This window comes from Mirounga leonina, unplaced genomic scaffold (genome assembly GCF_011800145.1).
Source record: "Mirounga leonina isolate KUSES-001 unplaced genomic scaffold, KU_Mleo_1.0 Mir_493, whole genome shotgun sequence".
Taxonomy (NCBI): Eukaryota; Metazoa; Chordata; class Mammalia; order Carnivora; family Phocidae; genus Mirounga; species Mirounga leonina.
Window position 1 is genome coordinate 2,148,754 of NW_023270780.1, and position 23,016 is coordinate 2,171,769.

Genomic DNA, 23,016 nt, shown 5'->3' on the forward strand with positions numbered 1-23,016 from the left:
CTTACTTATTTCCGGGGGTGGAACTGCCTGCCCTCTATCTGGTATTAGGTGTCCCCCGCCCCCCGCCCAAAATTCAACAGACATCATGCACAGAATCTACAGTAGGAACAAGTCTCAGCTTGTTACATTGACAGACCCAGCCTCTTCTTGAATAGGGGTCTGCTGAAGGAGGGTAGCCAGAGCCAAAGGTCCAGACAGTATTTTGTCTCCTTTTTATTCTTCCATTTTAGCCAGGCAAGTATAAGTTAATGTCTTGTGTCTTCTCTTCCCTGTGGCTTTCATTTTAAACTGCAGAAAGGAAGAGATCATACGCCCAGATTTTTCCTCCAAAACAGCTTTCTGAGTACAAAGACAAAGCAACCCTCGCCCCCCAATTCTGCTCTGCTATCACTCCACAGGACAAGGGTTACTCCCACAATAGCTTTTTCCTACTATCAGGGAGGAAGCACAAGCCAAGATTCCCAAAGGCACTAGGGGTTGGTTCCCAGGTGCCCCAGAGCAGGATTTTATTTTAGCATAAGAACAAATTCCATTTACTGAGCATCTACTTTGCCAGCCATGATACAAGTTTCTTTACATATATCTAATTAATTCTAACAAAGCCATATAAGTTTTGTATTATAATTATCTTCTTATTACAGATGAAGGGACTGATGCTCAGAAAGGTTAAGTACTCTGGTTTTTTGTGGGGGGGGGAGCAAAGGGAGAGGGAGAGGGATACAGAATCTTAAGCAGGCTCCATGCTCAGCACGGAGCCCAACGCAGGGCTTGATCTCACAACCCTGACATCACAACCTGAGCCAAAATCAAGAGTTGGAGGCTTAACCGACTGAGCCACTCAGGCGCCCCCCAGTTCTTCTGTTCTTAAACTGTGACTTCCTGAGGCAAAGGAGATATTTAAGAACAGTACTTGTCAGTAGGAAGTGGTATTATGGAAGCAGGAATGAATAGCATGGAAATCTGTGGAGAACAGAAGAGGTAGGGTAACAGCAAATTAAGAAAAATGCATGTCCCAGCAAGAACTGCCATTCACCCCTACCACTCAGCCTGGGCCATGCTTTAGGGGTGTGTATAAACAAATCTCTATAGCAACCATCTGGTTTCTGTCTTTCTACAACAACACAGGCTTGCATGTGTCTAAATATGGGCACTGGTGAGGATGAGTGTGGCTGGGGAGGGGAAGTCGATAGCTGAGTCAAGAGAAAATTGTGCAAAAAAGGCAGATTCCTTTGGTATGCCGTCATCTACCTCTCCCAGCCCAACCCCAAGGAAAGGGCTTAAGGCCCTGATCTCTCCTTGATTCACAGTCACAGTTAAGAACTAAGCCCTGCATACATTTTGTCTTATTTTAACCAAGTATGTAAATTCTCATGCAGTCAGGGGGATCCCCTTGGTGCAAGAAGGGGAGGGTAGAAACTTTTGCTTCCCATTTCACCCCAGGTGCCACTTTCGGGGACACTGAGGGTAGAAGTTGAAGGATCCCATCTGTTGAAGGCATGGTAACCCCAGAGGGAAAGGTAAGAGAGAGAAGCCAGGCACAGGGTATAGGAGTAAGGATAGGCACTGCTGAGAGGATTAAATGGGACCAGGACTAAGTTACAAGAGCCCCTTAAGTCAGCACAGGGGTTCTCAACCAGGGGACCCCAGGGGACATTTGGCAATGTTTGGGGACTTTTTTGTTCTTCTGACTGAGCATCTAGTGGGTAGAGGACAGAGCTAGTGTTAACATCCTAAAATGCACAGGACAGCCCCCACAACAAAGGTGTGTCTGGTCCAAAATGTCCATAGTCTCAAGGTAGAGAAACCCTGAGTTAGAAGAGCCTTCTCCTTGGTCCACTGCAGGACACCATCATATGTTACTTGACAGGGATACCATCGATGCCAGCTTGTTCGCCTGGGCCTTGAGTTCCTCTCAGACTTCCAACCCAAGTATTTAGTTTGTTTACTTCTAATAAAAGTAAATGAAAACCAGAGTCTCAAATTTGCTGTGAAATCAGCTTCTATTTTTTTTTTTAAGATTTTATTTATTTGACAGAGAGCACGCAAGCGAGCATAAGCAAGGGGAGCGGGGGAGTGGCAGAGGGAGAAGAAGCAGGCCTCCCGCAGAGTAGGGAGCCCGATGAAGGGCTGGATCCCAGGACCCTGGGATCATGACCTGAGCCAAAGGCAGGCACTTAACCGACTGAGCCACCCGGGCGCCCCTGAAATGAGCTTCTAGAGAAGAGAGCCTTGGGTGTAGGAAAAGCCGCCTGATAGAGGTTGTGCAACTAGGCAGAAGGTAGCACCATCTCTTGGCCTCAGTTTTACCATTTGTGAAATGAGCACACTGAACACAATGACCTCTAATGTCCCGTTAGTTCCAAAACTTGTCCTTCTGAATATTTCCCATATGTAGTTGTACCAGTTTAGGTCATTGGAAAAGGAAATGACTCAGAAATTCGAGAAGGGAAGTCTGAGGGTGACTCAGACTTTCCTAATCATAAAAGGCGTTTCAGACATGGCCCTTTAATGCTGAGCCAGGACTCCTGATCCCTGAATGATGCCAGGACTTCCCTTTGTGTATCTGAGTAGGTGGTCTCCTCATGGGGTAACTTTAACAACAGTAAGTTGCTTCTGCCAACTGCCCCCCCCCGCCCCCTGCCAACAGGTCTGCTAGTGCATGAGAGTTTTCTTTCTAGTTGAAAATATAAATATTCTAGCATAAGTATCCGTTTGATGTTACCAGTTGGGTTTGAGGCTGTAAGGCAGGTAGCTGGCACAAGATCAAGAATGGTGCTTGTTCATGGATATCCAGTCCTAGCAGTTAATCTGAATACTCTGAGAAAAGTTCATGTACCGTGTCAATTCTATTTAGTTCGAGCTTTTCAACTAAATATTATAAGAAAGATTTAATAACCAAGAGTTCATATTTTGTATTAATCTCTAGTATCTACCTATGATAAATATGTCAAAACAAGGCTCAAAAAAAAGTCCATCTAAATATACTAAGTGCCTCTATCACCAAATGTCCATTTATATCAAAACTTTTTTTTTTACCTGAAGGGGCCATTTTACCACAGTGTGGTTATCAGTATTGAGTGCTCTCTTCCTGTTATAAGGAGACCTTTCAATGTCTTGAAGAGAAGCTATCCTGGGTTGATGGAGTATTTGGCTCTTACTTTTTTTTTTTTTTAAATATTTTATTGATTTATTTGAGAGAGAGAGACACAGAGAGAGAGGGAACACAAGCAGGGGGAGTGGGAGAGGGAGAAGCAGGCTTCCCGCGGGAGCAGGGAGCCCGATGCGGGGCTTGATCCCAGGACCCTGGGATCATGACCCAAGCCGAAGGCAGCCGCCCAACTGACTGAGCCACCCAGGAGTCCCTTGGCTCTTACTTGTTCTGAGTCATGTGGCTCATCTAAAAGTTTTCCAAAAGAGAGGCCCAGCTTTGTCTAGGGAGTAACCTTCCAATGCTGTTCTCCCGTGAGAGGTTTCATCTCTCTGCTTACCCACTCCAGCTGCGGTTCAGAGACTGCCGCCAAGACGCCAGACTCTTTGTAATCTTTTCTGAATAGTGACAGACTCACAATGAACAATTCCATCCTTCAACAAATATTTATTGAACACATATTATGTGCCATTCTTGATGGTGGGGATATACCAGTAAATAAGACAAAGTCCTGGTAGTTCAAGACGTACTTGTGAAATGAGTGAAGGACCCCCTTCCAGTTGTTTGCTTTAGTCTAGCCTGATTGTTCCTCTTTGTAATCAGTTGAAAACTGCTCCATTCTCTTTTCTTCCCTAGGATGCCTTCTCAGAGGTGCAATCCTTAACCTACCACTCAGTACCTATCACTCAGGCAGGCCTGAGGAGACTGGGCTTCATAATCCTCTGGGGTCTTCAGTCAAACGGATACCAAACAGCTTGTAAACCAAAGTTGGGAACCTTAAGGCTAATTCATTGCACAAGTGGTTCCCATCTTTCTATAATCTTTGGATTCTGCCTGAAATGCAGAACTCTTCCACTCACTTATGCCTTCACCCCTGGTCTACGCATTTCTCTGATGCCTCACACAGAAATTCTTGAGAGAATTTCCCTCAACCCACTCATTCAAATTACATCTGGGTTTTCCCTAAGACACTGCTTTGTTTGCAGCCCTAGATGTCCCCCCCCACCTTCCAATATCAGAAAGTGGGGAAACTGAGATACTTCTAGCTCCCTAGGGTCATTTTCAGGTCATTATTCTTCCAAGATATTTACATGCCATTCCTCCTGCTTTGGAGTTCATTCCATCAGGCTAAACTCTCTTTTATGTTCTTTGCTAGTCTTGGTCACTTCTATGCCAGGATGGTACTAGGCTTCATCTTTTCCCCAATCCTGAATAATTCTGGATTCATTCCAACAACCTGATTTGCTGATCCAAACATTCTATGCCCATAATTCTTTGTTGTTGTTGTTTTCTAAGCTAAATGGTTTAATCTTTTATTTAAAAAATGCAGTTGGGTTTAACAAGAGATAACAACAAAACCACAAATACATGAGCCACCTACCTTTGCAGCTGGATGTGGGAACTCCCTTGTTCTTTAACACTCTAATGACCTTTACTTTTACTCCACTTCAGACACCCATTCCTATGACCCACATTGTTACATGGAAGAGTTCCAACTCTACCATCTTCAACTCTTAACGTCATTCTGACTACCAGGTCCCGAGCTTCCAGCTTAATCACTTCTTTGACTTCTAAATCATCAGCTCTTTGACCTTATCAAGACTCCTCTTGACCAGAGTTGATCATACCTTCCTTAGCCTACCTTCTTACCTGGTCTGAATCATGGATTTCTTGAACTCTCTCCCCAGCACCTTTCATTCCCTTATTCCCTTTTGAGTCCACTCCCTGTGTCTACAAATCATGATCCAGGAGCTAAATGGTAATGTATCTTCTCTGCTTTTGTACCCAGGCAGTTGGGTGTTGCTAGAGAAAGTAGCAGAAATATATAGACTGGTAACCATTCCAGTAGCTTACACATTCCAAGGATTATACATTCATGGTTTCCAACCTGTTAGGCCCTTGACACTGTTCCCTAAACCTTTTACTTAGTATTATTGTCACCTCTCTTCCGTTCCCCTCCCTTTCATCATCTCTTCTAAGCTTCCCTGGCGGTCTAGTGGTTAGGATTTGGCACTCTCATCATCTCTTCTAAACTATGGCCACTCAAAAAAACCCCCTAACTCCCACCTCCCTCTCAACTAGCAACTTTACATCTCCACAAAGAACAATGAAGCCGTCAGACAAGGATTCCCATCAATCACCGACTCCCAGTCACAAAGAGCTGTGAGTTTACCCATTGTTATATCTTCACCTTGAGTCTCCAGCAGGATGCAGTATACATCTTCCTGCTTGAGACCAATTTCCTACTTAGCTCGCTTCACACTAGACTAACCCCAGCACCTCCCCTTGCATAGTGGTTGGCGCAGAGTAAGTGCTTAATAAATGTTTGCTGAAATGTTTAATTGACCACATCCACCTGAACTCATTTTCATCCACTCCTCATTCTGTACTGAGCTTCAACTTTTACTTGTTCCTTTCACTCAGTCAATAAATGTGCCTAAATCATTCCCATCCTAAAACAACAACAATCTTCCCACACTACTCAGTTCGATAGGCAAGATTCTACCTCTACCAATCCATTGACACTGGTGGATCAAAATGGTTACTAACTGCCAAATCAAATGGACACCCTTTAGTAAATTTTTTAAAAAAACATTTTGAGATTTTTATTATTGTTTTTAGAATTAAAGTGCCCTCTATCAAATATATGCTCATTGCCAAAATCTTGAAAAGTACAGAAAGTGGACATACATGTATACTCTAAAGTATATTCCTGACCAATAGTTACCCACTATTGTGGCACATTTCTTTCTTGACATTTTTGGGTATTTTTTTTTTTTTTTTTAAGATTTTATTTATTTATTTGAGAGAGAGAGAGAGCATGAGAGAGGGGAGGGCCAGAGGGAGAAGCAGACTCCCCGCTGAGCAGGGAGCCCGATGCGGGACTCGATCCCGGGACTCCAGGATCATGACCTGAGCCGAAGGCAGTCGCTTAACCAACTGAGCCACCCAGGCGCCCTGGGTATTTTTTTTTTTTTAAGATTTTATTTATTTTTTTGTCAGAGAGAGACACAGCGAGAGCAGGAACACAAGCAGGGGGAGTGGGAGAGGGAGAAGCAGGCTTCCCGCAGAGAGCCCGATGCGGGACTTGATCCCAGGACCCTGGGATCACGACCTGAGCCGAAGGCAGACGCTTAATGACTGAGCCACCCAGGCGCCCTTTTGGGTAATTTTTATTACAGAGGTGAGATAGTCTAATTTTTTGCTTCATCAACCTCCAATAGCATTTTACATTATTGACCGACCCAGTTCTTAGAATAAACTTTGTCACTGGGCACATCTTCCTGATTCTCCTATTTTGTTGGGCCCTTTTCTTTATTCCCTTCACATGTTAGCTTTCTTTCTTTTTTTTTTTTTTTAGTATTTTATTTACTTATTTGACAGAAAGAGACACAGCGAGAGAGGGAACACAAGCAGGGGGAGCGGGAGAGGGAGAAGCAGGCTTCCCACCGAGCAGGGAGCCCGACGCGGGGCTCGATCCCACCTGGGATCATGACCTGAGCCAAAGGCAGACGCTTCACCACTGAGCCACCCAGGCACCCCACATGTTAGCTTTCATCAGGGTCAGCCCTCCAGTCTTTCTGCTCTATATGCTTTCACTTCCATGGTCATTAGTGTTAAATGCAACACCTAAGTGCGGACACTCCACTTAGTGGAGTTTCCTATTTTGACTTCTCCAACCTCTAGACTCATAAATCCAGTAACTTCCCAGTCATCTACTCTTGGATGTCCTAGAGGCACCTCATATCATCCCTTCTGCAACACTGAACTCATTATCTTCCTTTTTAAACTTGCTCTTCCAGTAGTAGTGTCTCTCTAGGTTATGACATCATCCTTTACCCAGTAACCCAGGCCAGAAACCTAGGAATTTTTTATTAGAGTCCTGTCTCTTCCCAAGTTGCACACCCCGCCCCCCCATCAAGTTCTGCTGATTGTACTTTCCGTGTATTTCTTGATTTGTCCACTCTTCTTCATCCCCACTGTCCTTACCTTCTTTAGTTCCTAATCTGTAGCAACACAATAGTCTATCTTACTCATAACTAGCCCATGGTAACAGTTAACTAAGTGGAGTGTCCGCACTTAGGTGTTGCATTGCTACTTCGAATTTATTATGCCACAAACTGAATCATCATCTTTCCCTTCATAACAACCAAATCCCTTAACTTTTCCATCCTGTTAACAGCCCCTCTAAATACATCAATTTTACCCTCTCCAGTCTCTTGCCCACACCGTGGTCAGAAAGATTATTCTAAAGAGCCAATCTGATCATGTCATTACCTTGCTTAAAATCTCAGCAGCTTCTCATTGCCTCCAGGATCAAGTCCAAAGGGCCCTTTGTGATCGGACTCTCCCCTCCCTCCACCCATTTCTTTGCACCCCATCTGCTGTTTGGTATGCTAAAGCTACTCTCAATTATTATTATTTTTTAAAGATTTATTTATTTTAGAGAGAGAAAGAGAGTGCACGAGCAGGGGGGAGGGCAGAGGGAGAGAGAAAAAAAATCTCCAGCAGACTCCCCACTGAGTGGGCCCGATCTCATGACCCTGAGATCATGAGCCAAGCAGAAACCAGAAGTCGGACACTCAACTGACTGAGCCATCCACGTGTCCCTCAATTATTTTAAGTTCCCAGAACACAATACCTCTAAATCTTTTCACATGCTGTCCTTCCATTTGGAAGACCCCCTTTCCCAATCTAACCCCTTTACATGACCATGTCCTACTACTCCATCAGATTTCAGCTTACAAGCTACTTTCTGTGAAAGGATCTTCCTGACTATTCTTCCACCTCCCAAATTAGGTGAGTGCTTTCAGAGCATTTTGTGCTTATCCCATCTTTCCCATCTTGTATTCTGTCTGCCTACCCGTCTTTATCACATCCCCCTATAGTCTGTAAGCGCCTTGAGGGCAGAAACCATTTCTTAGGTGCTGTTACATCCCTGAAGGGCTTTACACGCCTTATTTTGTTTAATCAGCACAACCACCCTTTATGGTAGGTACCACATCATTCCTATTTTACAAATAAATAAACTGAAGCAAACAGAGTTTAGGAAACTTGTCCTGAGTTACCAAAATATGTCAAAATCAGAATTTAAAACCAGACAGCTTGACACTAGAACCAGCCCATCCCTAAATACTTCACCTTTAATTTAAAGCCCTTCACACAATTTGGCAGTAACCTACCTAAAACACAGATCTGACCAAGTCTTTTCTCTGCCATCCCCTCAGAGGTCCCTGGGCCTGCCTGCCTGCCATATCCTCTGTAACCTCGCTCCTGCCTGCCTTCTTGGCCTTGGACCAGCCACTCCCTAGGACCCAATACTGCTGCTGAAGCACCACCCATTCCACACTGTCTCATCCTGTCTAAGTGTTGGTCTGTCTACCAAAAGGCCCCTGATCACCTTATCTTTCTGGAGAAATCCTGCTCCTCTCTCAGAACTTACTCCATGAAAGTATTCCTGATTACTCTTTCCTGAACCCCTTGTAGGCATTGGAGTGACTCCTGCCTCCACTCTCAGAAGCTGTGTGACTTGGGCAAGTTATTGTTTTAGTTTCCTCACTTGTATAATGGCAGCAGTCTGACTGCCTACTCATAGAACTGCTGTGAGGAATAAATGAGAGGGTGTAAGTTAAGCACGTAGCATGGGGCTTGACACATCCTAAGTACTCAAAACATTTAGCAATTATTTACTCATCCCTCTTTCTCTACGTAGCTAGGCCTCTACGACCCAAGTTTAACAATATAGTATGGTTTCTTCATGTGGAAAAAGAAAGCACCCACATATCACTTATATTTTAGCACAGTGCCTGGCATATTTTGGGCTCTTATTAAGTAACTGAACTGGACTATTCATTTATTATTTTTTTGAAGATTTATTTATTTTTAGAGAGAGACAGGGCAGGGGCAGAGGGAGAGGGAAAGTCTTAAGCGGATTCCATGCGGAGCATGGAGCCTGACCTGGGGCTAGATCTCCCGACCTGAGCCGAAATCAAGAGTCAGAGGCTTAACCGACTGTGCCACCTAGTGCCCCTCGAACTGGACTATTTAAGTACTATCCAACTTTCAAGGCCCAGTTCAATTTCCATTTCCACCAGTAATATTTACCTAATGATTCCAGCCCTTTGGATTTTCCCTTCTGGGAATTTTTTAAGATTTTATTTATTTATTTGACAGAGAGAGAGCACACACAAGCAGGGGGAGCAGAAGGCAGAGGGAGAGGGAGAAGCAGGCTCCCCGCTGAGCAAGGAACCCAATGTGGGGCTTGATCCCAGTACCCTGGGATCATGACCTGAGCCAAAGGCAGACCCTTAACCGACTGAGCCACCCAGGTGCCCCTGAGATTTTTTTTTAAAAAGATTTATTTATTTGAAAGAGAGAGCGAGAGAGAAAACCCAAGCGGACTCTGAACTGAGCATGGAGCCTGACACACGGCTCAATCTCATGACCCTAAGATCACGACCTGAGCCGGAACCAAGAGTTCGTCGCTTAACCGACTGCGCCACCCAGGCACCCCTCAGAATTCTTTTACCACAGCCTGACTGATGCTATGCAGTCTTGCATCATATGTAGAAGTTTTGTCTCAATGAGGCTTCAAGTTCCTCCAGGGCAGACACCATTTCTTACACTATCTGCCCAACAATAGCTAATATTTCTGATTGCAAAGTGTGTTCAACAGTTACATGTGAATGAACATATTCTTGCCCAAGCATGGGAGGCCTCACCTGATCATTAGTAAGTCCCCCATCTCTAAGAAAATTTCAGCTAACAACTCCTCTCCTGACTCTCCTTCCCTTGGCTCTTGGCATTCCGTGTAGAACTACATGAATTTGCATTTATTTGTATGCCTCTGTCACAGCTTCGCTTCCCTTTCCTTGGTAACCCCCTCAAAGGCCCAGCAGAGGGCACTACACACCCGAGGGCTGCTTGCTCACTGCAGATATTCTCAACGGTGACTCTCCCAAGTTAGCTTGCTTTTGCCTGCATTTTCCATGCCCAGGCTACATTAGCTCAAAATAAATGCTGCTGGACAAGAATCATGGTGACTTCGTCCCTGCCACCCTATGTATCAGATGGCTGAGAGGCTTGTCAGCAGAATCATCACTCAGCCATGTTGGGAGGAATGGAAGAACTCTTGACTCCACTCTGGAATATGGGCAGGAATCGCCATTTGGAGCAGTGCAGAGCAGTCTGTTCTGGTTGCGTGGCCCCGCAGTATGGGAGTGAGGGAGAAGGAATGGCAAGGTTTTACACCACAATAGAGATTGCCACAATCCTTTCTTGGCACCCAGGATTCCTAAGACTACAGCTTAAAACTAAGGACCAGGAAAACCAGGAATAATGGAAAAGTCATATAAAAGCCTAGATATGGGACGCCTGGGTGGCTCAGTTAGTTGAGCGTCCGACTCTTGATCTCAGCTCAGGTCTTGATCTCAGGGTCCTGAGTTCAAGCCCAGGGCTGGGCTCCATGCCCAGCGTGGAGCCTTCTTAAAAAAAAAAAAAAAGCCTAGATACTATCTCAAGCTCTTCAGCGAACTCACTTTGCCACCTTATAAGTAATTTATTTCTATACTTCAACTTTACCTGTATTAAAAACGAAACTGCACTGAATGATGCCCCCACATTCAGCCTCACTGATCTCACTCCCCAGCCATTAGGGATGGCAAACATACACTAGGGATGGCATACTCAGAAGTCATGGGATTGGTTTAAGGGGAATAGGAGGGTTGAGAAGACTCACTAACCCCACCACAGTAAACATTCTACTAATTTGTGTATGTGTAGCTCCTTGCTTTGAGTTTATAACTTCTGAAGCATGTGAACTTTTGCATAGCTTTTCTTCCACAAAGACAATAAACCCCACAAAAGTAGGGAATGTTTTTAATGTATCTCCATACCACGGGCTCACTCAGAAAGGCCAGTGGTTGGGAGGCATCACAATCCCCTGGCTAAATCAGGAGAGCGCAAGTTAGTAACATCCTGAGTAGCTGAAAACATATTTGGAAAACTTCTGATTAAGGATCATTAAGAATGAGTCCTAGTCCAGTTTAGAAGTGCCCTTCCCCTTCAATAAGATGGAGAGTTCTCTGGAATATCTATGTCTACTGGACCTTGTTTATCTTCCTTGATGCATACTCATTTGAGAAGCCAATCACATTTGGGAAAATATAATATACTCTCCTCAAAGTTGGGCAAAATAGGCAAAGAGACACATGTCAATGTTGGTGTGTGTCGGGGAGACAGGTGTGAGTTTGTTGGTAACATTCTTTTCTATAATACATTCACAAGCAGTTTGTAACTTCTTGCAGTTGATGCTTGGGAGGTGGGGAGGAAAGAAGTCACTCTGCCTCCTGCTGGCCACAAGCAGAAAGGCTTGAGTTCCTTTTGGCTTATTACTAGAGGTCACATTTCTCCTTCACAGACATGAGAACTTGTGAAGGAATGGAAGACTGAAAGGGAAAAGGAAGAGTGGGCGTCTCTTTTTTGCTTAGCCTGAACTAAGCTCTAGGTGTTAATAAACTATTTAGATCAAATTCTTCATTTTGTGAGCCAAAACCTGAGGTTGATGCATCTTCTACATTAGCTACAGAAACAAAAGGATAGACGGGAGTCAGGAAAAGCCCAGATCTATATGCTAACATCCCTACTCGCTCTCCCTGAGTAATGGAAGTGGGAAGCCCAGTCACATCCCCTATTAAGGGCCCCGGTTCCTTAGAACTCAGGGCTCCACACCAGCTTCTCCCCTGAATGGTGTCTTCAGTTTCATTTTCTTCCCTTTCCCCAAACCCCAATAAAACACACCAACTGCTTCAGAGTATTTCTGGGTTGTGTTTTTTTGTGGGTTGTCTTCTTTTTTTTTTATTTCAAATACTGAAAAAGTCTCCTGGGCTCTGTGGGGCTCCCCATGCTCATGGCCCCCTTTCCCCACACTCACTGCCCTTCTCCCCACAGTAAATCTATTTCAAGGACAGCACTTTTTTCAACGAACAATTAACATTAATTGTGTTCTCAGCTTGCTCTGCAGAACCAGAGGAGCTGTTTGCATCTGTCATATTTAGACGGACAGTTTCTTTTATCTGACACCAGATCCCCAGCCACATCCAAGCAAACAAGGCATTTCTCTACAGAGCTGAATTGGAACTCCTCATCTGGAGTCTACTCCACTCCTCGCCCTCACACCCATCCCACACCAGCCACATGGTTAGGAAGGAGAATAGTCAGGCATGTTTTTATCAACTCCAAGGCCTATTTCATATCCCCCCCCAAATTTCCCACCCCACCCTCTCAAACACCACACCCGCGCCCCACCCACCCCCTCCCATCCCCGCCAGGATTTCACTGAGATTTCTCCCAACAGTTATTTGGAAAAAAGGTAAAACAAAAAAGGTTCAGGGTCTTGGTGCTCAGCCCAAGGGGCCCCATGCGCTGGGACACCGCTGGGCAGGGGCTTCTGCCTCTCCAGCCCGCACCCGAGCCACCTCCTGACCCCTGGCTGCAAAAGCAGGGAGGGGCAGGAGCCAGCACAGGACCCAGGAGGGCAGCGTCTCAGGATCTGGCGGAGCCCCGGGCAACATCATTCAACTTGGCCGCTGCGGACGAACACAGAAGAAGAAAAAACACTGTCAAGTAATAAGGGAAAAAACCCGAAGTTCCATCCCAGTCCCTACCCCGTGACTCTTCCATACTCAACAATCATTAGGCTACCTGGCACAAGCCTGAATCCGATCCGCAGAGTCTGAGAGAGACAGAGAGACAGATGAGAGAGGAGGGGGAGGGGGGAGGGGAGAGGGAGGAGAGGGAGAGACAGGAAGAGAGAGAGAGAGAGAAGGGGGAAAGAGGGAGGAAAGGGAGGAGGGGAAGAGAGAGAAGGAGAGAGAGAGAATTTCAGGGTTTTTCTATCTATAAAACAGTGTTCTCTGTCTTTCTGGAGATGGCCATGAAAACAGTACAGAAAATTCTTTAGACAAGATCAAAGTAATTGGAGGTTTGCAGGGGCTCAGGCTGCCTGGCTTGGAGCAGGCCTGCTTCCACAGGCATGGCATAGGCACGTGCAGCAGCAGAGGCTGACGGGGGCACCCAGTGATGAGGAGGCGATGGCATGGAAGCCAGGGCCCGGCAGTACACAGGCTGTTCTGAGTGGATTTAATAATCCAGGTTTAATCGAAGCGATTTGGATTTGGATTTGGGAATGAGCCTTCTTGCCATGGAAGTGATGTATTTGATGCTGTGGAAACAGGCGGCAAATACAGAATGTGGCTTGTTTCTTTGTTTTCTCAGCCTTGAAGATGACCAGGTAGAGAGGGAGCGAGCGGGACCAACAGTTTTCTGATTTCTCTATTTCTTCTATTCCTTACTAAAAAAACAGACTGTGACCTCAGTCTTGAGGATTCAAATGACCAATAGAGAAAGCAGCTCAGACAGAAAAGAAAAAAGTACAAAATTCGAGAAGATCGGAGATGAAGAAAACGTACAAAATTATATATATATTTATATATATAATAACATGACATATCTATGTACAACATGGCTCGGACAGTTGAGGAAACTATACAAGGATGTTCAGCATTTTCCCCTTCCCACATGGACTTTAGACTAAGGAAGACAGCATGAGTAATGGTGCAAGAAACACAAAAATTATATACAATTACAAGTGACAGTCAAAGGAGTCTGGGGGCCAGGGAATCCAGGGATCCTGCTCTCTCCATTCCTTCCTCACCAACTCTCTCCTATCCAATCTGAGCAATAGCCTGAAAAGTGAATGGCCGGCCAGGAAAGAAGTATACACACCTGCCATCACCCCGCGTGCGCATTAGCAAGTTCATGGTCATTCTCATCAGGCCAAATGTTTGGCATATCAGAGTTTATGAGGTGAAAGGGCAAGAGAGGATTATAGAATCTTGCCCTCTTGCAATTAGTTCTCCCCGTGGCCCTCTCTGTCCTAACTGGGAGGAGGATTCAGGCCAAGTTAAATAGACCGAAGGTGCTGGCCACCTGCACCCCTCTCCTCTACCTATTCATGAATCTGCATTGCTGCTTCTCAAGCTGCAATGAGCTTGAGTTACTGAGCTCTAGGAAGGCAGCTGAGTTACTGAGCTCTAGGAAGGCAGAGATTTCTTAGAGATTTCTCTCTCCCTGACCACCTTCCCCCACCAGCTTCCTCCCAGGTGAATCATCTCCTAAGAACATGCTGCTCTAGCCCAGCCATAGTACCAAGGCCCGGAGGCTGGCTTCAGCTTGTCCCTTTTCTTCTGTTCTCCCTAACAATGCTATCCCTGACATCTGATTACATCTCAAACGTGGGACTCCACCACATGTGCGTGACTGAGCATGTGTCCTCAGGCCCACAGCTGGGCTGCCAGAGCAGCTTTTTAGCAGCAAAGGTCCAGACTGGAGGCCGGCGGGGGGGGGGGGGGGCAAAGGCACAAAGTTTCCATAGAAGCTAGCTTCTTAAAACTTTTTCCTTGACCCTTTAGACCATGATACTTATGAGGCCCTCCTGACTGAATTTATAACTCCGAAATCTCAATGTCCTCTCTCCCCATGTAGTCTTCAGACAGTTCCCCTCTGCAGGCTCATCCACAGGTCTTCCTCACTTAGTTTTACAATGAATACCAAAGACTTTTTTTCAGCTGGCAGTTATATGATTTTTAAAATTTGAATCAATCTTATCTACATTCAGCTCTTTTACAGATGAGGAAATAGAAATCCATAGAGGTTAAATGACTTGACCAAGGTTATACATCAGTTCTGCTCAGACAGAGTGCAACTGGAACCCAGATATCTTAACTCCAAACCCAGTGCTCTTTCCACTACCCCATACTTGCAAAAGCAACATGCTGGAAGAGAGAGAGAAGGTGCCCATTTCATGTAAATGATGTTCTCCAATCTTTACATTACTTAAGAGCCAGGGCAAACTGTCAAAGACACTCACTGGGTAAGGGAGGTTAAGTGGGCATTGTAGTTTTAGGAAAGCAAATCACTTTTTCTTTTTGAGGATTCTCTAAACCTGCCATAATGGAAACACGAAGCAATAGCAGCCTAAGGGAAAAAACACTTAGAAGCACAGAAAACAGATCTCATTCAATCTACCTTTCCCAACTATGTCAGGTTAGCCTCTGGATGTAAACCTACCAAATTATTCCCAAGGCTTAGCCTAACCAATCTGGGGATATGCTCTTCCAAAAGGAAAAAATCACATCTCCCCAGTTTCTCATACAATAGGAAAAAAAGCATTTGCAGCATTATCCAATCTTAGTCTCTGGTCATTCTCATCAGGTCAAATGTACCTGGGCTACAGTGAGGGTGTGGAAATCTCAATTTAATCAAAGAAATGAACTCAGAACCCCTTTCCAACCCACATCACCTTCTCAGAAGCCCCCAGCAGAATCACAGTCATTTCTGGCTAGCAAGCTGAAAAGAGCTAACTAGGCGCTCATTCCATCCCTGCCTATGATATATAAAAGTCCAGTGGGTGAGGAAGGGGACGGGGGGGCCCAGGTTACCCCGCAAGCTTGCTGGTGACGAGCGAGGACTTTCTCTGGGGCAGATCCTGTGGGGTGGGGATGTGATCACCAGTCACCAGGTTCTTGTCTGGTCCTGCACTTGGCAGCTGCTTATTCTTCATCTTGGCTTTGGCCATGTTGTAGTCTCCTGAGTCAAAGTACTTTTGCTAAGAAACAAGAGGGATGTTTAAGTGAGTGAGGAACTCTGGCCTACCTCAAAGGCAAGGAGACTCTCATCCATTATAAACCCTCATCAACTTAGATCTTTCCAGTGCTCCTTGATTAACCTCAGGCACACATAGTTTAGCATTAATTACATGTACTTATGTCTTCTCCCCAATGTGTTCTGACCTTTTCGGGTATGTAAGCAGTTTCCTAGCTACGGTATAGATTTTAGGAGTTAAGAGACAGCCCCTACATCCTTTATACACCCATCAGTACAGGATAGTTCAACCAAATTACTGATTATTCATAAAGGCTTACTTGGGACCGGTCAGTCTCCAATGGACTTGGTGCTGAGGAAATAAATGGTAAGATATAAAGAATCGTCAATCTGGGGCTATCCTAGCAACCAGCAGGAGATCAACCTCAATTCAACAACCTCAAAATTAAAAATGATTCCCTCAGACCATGAATAGAAACTGGGCTTGTTCATGAGGATAATGTACTTTTCCTCTGACTCCCACTGCTCCCACACATGTTCCATGGCTGTGACAGCCTGCCCACGCCTGCCTTGCCTACAGCAAGGTAAACTGCAAATCAGCATCACATCATCATCTGTGACTAAGACTCAATAACTAGGACTCTCCACAGGGATCTGTTTTACTGTCCATTTCATCCACACCTAGGAACACACTCCAGTTTAATGACTTACAATCCCTCAGTTAGTTTTAGGAACATCTGGGGACAGAGAAACCTGATCAGGAATTAGATGGCTATGAAGGCAGATCCTCCCTTGGTAAGGAGGACCACTATGGATGGAAATATAAGTCTCTTGAGGGAGTATAGTTAATGGCTGATACTAATTTCAAGGGTCTGAAGAAATCTATTCATTTCAAGTTGAAGAAATCTACAGGACAGATGGTTTGATCTTTTTTTGAAATCATGCACCCCAAAATTTAGCTCTAATCTTAGAAAGTGCAGTCCTAAAACTCCCACCATCTAAACACACAAATGCCCGGAGGAGTCATTATTTCAGTTTCTAATGTCCTTCTTTCCCTCAATCCCCCAATGTCCCCATACCCAAATGTCTCAACATTAAGCCTTAATATCCTGTATGATACCATATCAGGGATTTATAATTATTTGCCTTGCTCTTTACAAGTTTCTGATTCCTCTCTACTACTGCCCAACAACAAAACCTCCAGATAAGCATTCAGGAGAAGCTCTACAGTTCTCATCCCTAAAGCCCCCTTTGGCTCCAAAGTAAAAGGATAAGAGATTGCGTCCCATACCCCTTTCTGGAGTCTCTTCATGAGGAAGTCGGAGCCTCCAGGCTTTTGTCCTAGGCTTGGATATTTGGCCTTTAGCTTTGCCTCCTCGGCTCTCTCAGGGAGAATACCTTCTTTCTCCTGTGTGTCCTGGAGGAAACAAATGGGCCAATTAAATTAAAAACTGAGAAGCAACTGCTTCTTAACCAACTGAGCCACCCAGGCGCCCCAGAAGCAACTGCTTCTAATATCTAATAACTTTTATACTATCAACTTTTCCTAGAAGTCCACCCTCTTGTGAACATACTGGCTCTATTCTGCTCCTAAATATAGCTAGACCTTTGTTCAAATCCCTGAAGCTCAAGACGACTGTATTGTGAGGAAACAAACAAACAAACAAACAAAAAAACAAGCTGCTTCTCACACTATGCCCAAGGAACCACCTCAGTGACTTGGGAGTATTGGGTTAAAGATAACACCTAAACAAAATACTTCAATCAAGAGCAAACCATAGCCCATTCAGCACAGAAGTTAGGGAAGACAAAGAGAGAAAAGAGCTAACCAGGGCTTCTGGTGACCCAAGATGAGCAGGAAAGTTCCCTGGCTGTCCCTAACACACAGTACAGGTCAAAAAGAAAATCAAAGGGGATAATTCTACTGAGATGTTCCTTCTTATCCAGAGTCTAAGGTAGTCATCTGATAAGTCTCTCTACGGAGAGACTAGAGCTGTGTGGCCTTCTCCAAAAATCTCCACCCTAGTAATGAACATCGCTTCAGCATTTCCATAAACATTAGGTAGGAAGGTGACAGGTAAACAGAGATGAAAATGACACTATTTTTAACCTCGGGAAAATTAAGATACAGGAGGTTCACTAGTATTTACCCACAGTTGTTGCCCAAAAGTAAACACCTTCCCAAATGGGGTAAATGATGGAAGTTTGGGGAACATGCCAAGAGCATGCAATTGGTTTGCAGGAGGCTCACACTGTTGTTATTACTCTCTTCTTGCTTTTTGTGGCCCTGATGCTCTTTTCTTTGGTGACTTTTTACAAGGACCTAAAACCAAACTTGTGGCTTTTTTTAATGGAACTATATTCCCTTCCCTTGACAATCCGGCACAGTTATAACCAGGTGCCTTTCATGAATCCCTGAGCCCAGGACTAAATGTTGTAAGTCAAATACAAGCCACAAGAAGAGGTTTACTTGGGGTTTTTTCATCACAGAATTGTGGATGAACTAAGTCCCACTGCCTTGGAAGTCGGGGTGGTGGTGGAAAGACGGTGGCGTCATTCTTGTCACGACTCTTTTGGTGTCTTTTCTAGGTTTAACCTCCATTATTCTGTATGAAACTCTAGTCCTCTTCAAGCCTATTCGTTCGTGCCTGAGGATGGGCAACCGACCATCCCCAAATGTCAAAATAGGTCTCTTGAGAAAGTTGCCGCCTTAAACTAGCCATGATTATAATTACTTCTTCTCCCTTCTCCCAGTGCTGGTCTTTTAAACGTCTCTACCTCCACCTCTATTTTTCTGATGCGGACCCCGGCCTGGTTGTTGGGTCATTTGCCCCCATTAACCAATAACACACATCGCTTCCCGGTACCACCAGTCCCCTTTCATTCACCCAGTCTTTCCAAACACCCGCCCCGCGCCCAAGCTTGGCCAATGATAGCACAGCTTCAATGAGCAGAGCGGTAGGCCTATTGGCCAATCAGGAAGAGCACGGCAGTGACTGACAGTGGGCCCAACTAATCAGCGCCAGAGCTGCAAGCTGTGTTGAAGCTCACCCGGCGTGATGCAAGAAGTGGCCAACCCCTGCAGAGCTTGAGACCATGGCGACCAATCCGCACTGGTGGGAGACCGTCTCCCGCCCCATCACAGTCGCCCCCGGCTCGCCCGCCCGCACCCCCTCCATTTCACCTGCTTCTCCTCGCCGGTCTCCTCCGCAGGGTTCTCCTCTTCTTGTTTCTGGGACATGGCGGGACCAGGACTGTGGAGTATAGGGGGCCCGGGAAGTCAACCGGAGAAGGGAAGGGGGAGGGGAAACGGGGACAACCTGCGCTGCTTCTTCGGCTCCTGTCACTAGGGTTGCTCAGTCAAAATGGCGGCCCTTGCCTGTGACGTTGTGGCCGCCCCTTCCAATGGGAGCCAATGGGAGTGGGGTAGATGGAGCAATGACGTAACGATCTACCAATAGTCACCGGCTAAAGGTGGGTTCTTTGGAGGTGACGGGCAAGCTGAAACACCAATCTGGAAAGAGAGTGAGCCCCAAGGACCAATTGGAAGCCCGTGGGGGATTTAAGGGGGCGGCGCTGCTAGGTTTGGCATTTTTGCTCCTTTGATGGGACCAGATTCCCTTCATCGCTAGCACCCAGTGCACGGAAGGCTTTGCTGAGCTTCAAACTGGAGAGGAAGGCTGGAGACCGTTCATTTTCAGATGGAGAGGATTAAGCTTTGCTCAGTGTTAGCAGAAAATTATCAATATCCAGAAAATAATTTGGAGGTCAGAGTGCACCTTAAGTTGGTACAAATTACTATTGCAATGTATGTACTTGGCGTATGGAAAACGGAGAGACTGGGACCCCAAACCAAGTTGTCTTGCACAGATGGCTTTACGTTCCATTATTTAACGCATCTGTACAGTTTTATACTTGTTCAGGGTCAGCCCATGGAGAATAAGTTCCTTGAAACGGAAAGCACAGTTCTAGGTACCTGGTAAACGTTTAGTAAATACAGTTAATACTAGTTAACGTATCCTGAGTCACAGTTCAACAATATTTCTTGAGTGTTTGTGTGTAGATGGTAACGTATTAGTTTTACAGGGGTACGCATAGAGTAAGACAGTCTCTGCCTTTAGAAAGCGTAGTTTAATGGGCATGTGGGGAGGCTTTTCACAGTGTGCCAGGTATAACCTAAATCCCCGAGACAAGATTGTAGACACATCTTACTGGAGCGTTAGTCCACAGTTTTATATTAAAAACAAACAGTCTAGGGGCGCCTGGGTGGCTCAGTTGGTTAAGCGACTGCCTTCGGCTCAGGTCATGATCCTGGAGTCCCGGGATCGAGTCCCGCATGGGGCTCCCTGCTCGGCAGGGAGTCTGCTTCTCCCTCTGACCCTCCTCCCTCTCATGCTCTCTGTCTCTCATTCCCTCTGTCTCAAATAAATAAATAAATAAAATCTTAAAAAAAAATAAAAAATAAAAACAAACAGTCTAATACTGATTAACACTGCAAAATTCATAATAAAATTTAATTTTCCAGGCAGCTTCTTGTGACAGCCTTGGGGCTATCTGCTTATTTTTCTGAATACTTAGGTGTACTTCTGGAAAAGTCTGAGAAGCACAGATTATTACAGAAGCAAAATCTGGTAAGCATTGAAATAAAAGTGTTAAAGTGTTTATAGGGGTTCAAAGGAAGACTAATTCAGTTTAGATTCCACCCCCCCCCCCAAAAAAAGACTTCATGAGGGAGGTGGTATTTGAAATAAGTTTTGTTTTGTTTGTTTTTTTAAGAGAGAGTGCGGTGGTGGGGGAGGGGCGGGGCAGAGAGAGAGAATCTTAAGCAGGCTCCAGGACAGCACAGAGCCTGAAGTGGGGGGGCTCGTAATTCATGACCTGAGCTGAAATCCAGTGGGACCCTTAACCAACTGAGCCACCCAGGCACTCCTGAAATAAGTTGTAAAGAACTTAGCAGTTTGCTGAGTAAAGATGAAGGAAGGAAGGGTATTCTAGGTGAAGGGCTCAAAATGAAGGCCAAAAAAACCAGAATTGAGTGCAGATATGTAGGGCTTTCAATGCCAGGATTAAGAACTTGTGAATAATTCAGTAATCCATCAGAGACATTTAAGATTTTTAGGCCAGAGAGTGGTAGATCAGAACTGCCCTTTAGGAAGATTAATTTGGAGGTAATGAATAAAAATAATTCAGAACTCCAGGCAGAAAGACACCAGAGACCTGGCACTCTAGCCAGGAGTGTACTGCAATATTCTAGGTGGGAGATAATTGAGATTTAAACTAGAAATGTGATAGTTGAGAGTAGAAAACTGTGAACCTAATTGAGAAGGTCTGTGGCAATGGAGTCTATGAGATTAACATCTGGGTGAATATAGGGAATGAGGAGGCCATTGGCTTCAGGGTGACTGCAGAAACAATAAATTCAAGAAGAGGAGTCAATTTGGGAATGGAATTGAAAGAACAGAAAATGAGATGTTCAATTTTGACTTTTTAAGACCAGTGAGACATTTTGTGGAGATATCCAGGCAATGAGGTCTTTATAGACCTCTGAGATCTCCAGAGCTAAAATTTTAGAGGTCTAGGAAATGTAGACATAGAGTTTGGGAGAAAAGTAGAAGGTAACTATGAATAAAGCTTCTTCACATAAATGTAAATAAAGTTGTGGAAGTAGATGAGATCACCAAAGGAGAAAGAAAAAAAGAGCCTCAAGATGGAAACCTGGGCAAAAGTTGGCAAGGGACACAGATACACACGATCAAAGGGGTAAGGAGAAGAACCAGGAGAAAAGTGACAGAGAAACTAAAAGATGGAGAGGACAGGGGCACCTGGTGGCTCAGCTGGTTAAGCACCCAAGTCTTGATTTCACTTGGGTTGTGATCTTGGGGTCCTGGGATCAGGCCCTGTGTCACCCCCCACCCCCACCTGCATTGGGCTCTGTGCTCGGCAGGGGGTCTGCTTGAGGATTCTCTCTTTACCTCTCTCTCTGCCCCTCCCACTGCTTGTGTGTGTGTGTGTGTGTGTGTCCTTGCGCAGGCATTTGGTTAAAGAGTGAGGAGGTGGTAACAATATTTAACAGTAAAGCAAAGAAGGGCATCAGGGCAATGAATTGAAGAGGAAGCGGCAGAGGATTTTCTTTTTTGGAAAACAGGAAAGATTCAAGCATGTTTTCAGAAAAGGCAAGGGACTAATTGAGAGAAAATAAAAATGTAATTATCCATTTTTAAAGAGGAGATAATGAAAGAATTAAAGTCTCAGAGGAGATCATTAGATCAAGAGGAAGAGAGGCGGATAGGTTAGAGGAGAATGTACAGAGAGATTTTGAAGTAGCTAAACATTTAGGGAAGTCACATTGAATGGCCTTGCTTTTCTGAGGTCAATCTTTTGAGAATAAAAAGGATGGTGGGGTGGGATAGAGAATCTAGGAAAAATGGGGTTGGAAACAGCACTATAGAAAATAGCAATGGTTCAAAACAGCAAGAAAGATCTGAGATTAGATGGGTATGAATTTGTAATAGTCCTAATCACCATGGTTTTGGTCAATAACTCTTTTTTGTAAAGATTTTATTTATTTATTTGACAGAGAGAGACAGCGAGAGCAGGAATACAAGCAGGGGGAGTGGGAGAGGGAGAAGCAGGCTTCCCGCCGAGCAGGGAGCCCGATGTGGGACTCGATCCCAGGACCCTGGGATCATGACCTGAGCCGAAGGCAGACGCTTAACGACTGAGCCACCCAGGCGCCCCTTGGTCAATAACTCTTGATTGCCTTGGAATGAAGAAAACAGACGTCCTGTTAACAAGGGTAAAAGACTGGAAAAGAAGGAACAGTGGAGGGAGGACAATGAGGAAGTCTAGATTGCTTTGCTGGTTTGTTGAAATAGCTGATCATGGCATCTAGGCTCTTTAGGAAAGACAGAATAGAAAGGAGATGGGTGCACCCGGTGGCTCAGTCGTTAAGCATCTGCCTTTGGCTCAGGTCATGATCCCAGGGTCCTGGGATCAAGCCCCGCATCAGGCTCTCTGCTCAGTGGGAAGCCTGCTTCTCCCTCTCTCACTCTCGTTGCTTGTGTTCCTTCTCTTGCTGTGTCTCTCTCCGTCAAATAAATAAATAAAATCTTAAAAAAAAAGACAGGAGATGAAGAACTGGTCATGACACAGATGAAGCTCAGATTTGGTAGGAATGACAGGGAGAGGCAGAAGAGTAGGAGGTT

The 23,016-nt window shown here is 45.1% G+C and overlaps 1 protein-coding gene across 1 annotated transcript; it reads right to left on the reverse strand.

The window, feature by feature from the left end:
- Positions 1 to 10,635: 10,635 nt before the first annotated feature.
- On the reverse strand, positions 10,636 to 19,194 carry ENSA (endosulfine alpha). The gene is made up of 4 exons (XM_034989945.1): positions 18,996 to 19,194; positions 17,103 to 17,228; positions 15,649 to 15,815; positions 10,636 to 12,735 (listed from the first exon to the last, which is right to left on the reverse strand). Exons 1-4 carry the CDS (start codon positions 19,050 to 19,052, stop codon positions 12,720 to 12,722), a joined length of 366 nt encoding a protein of 121 aa, XP_034845836.1. The 5' UTR covers positions 19,053 to 19,194; the 3' UTR covers positions 10,636 to 12,719.
- Positions 19,195 to 23,016: the final 3,822 nt, after the last annotated feature.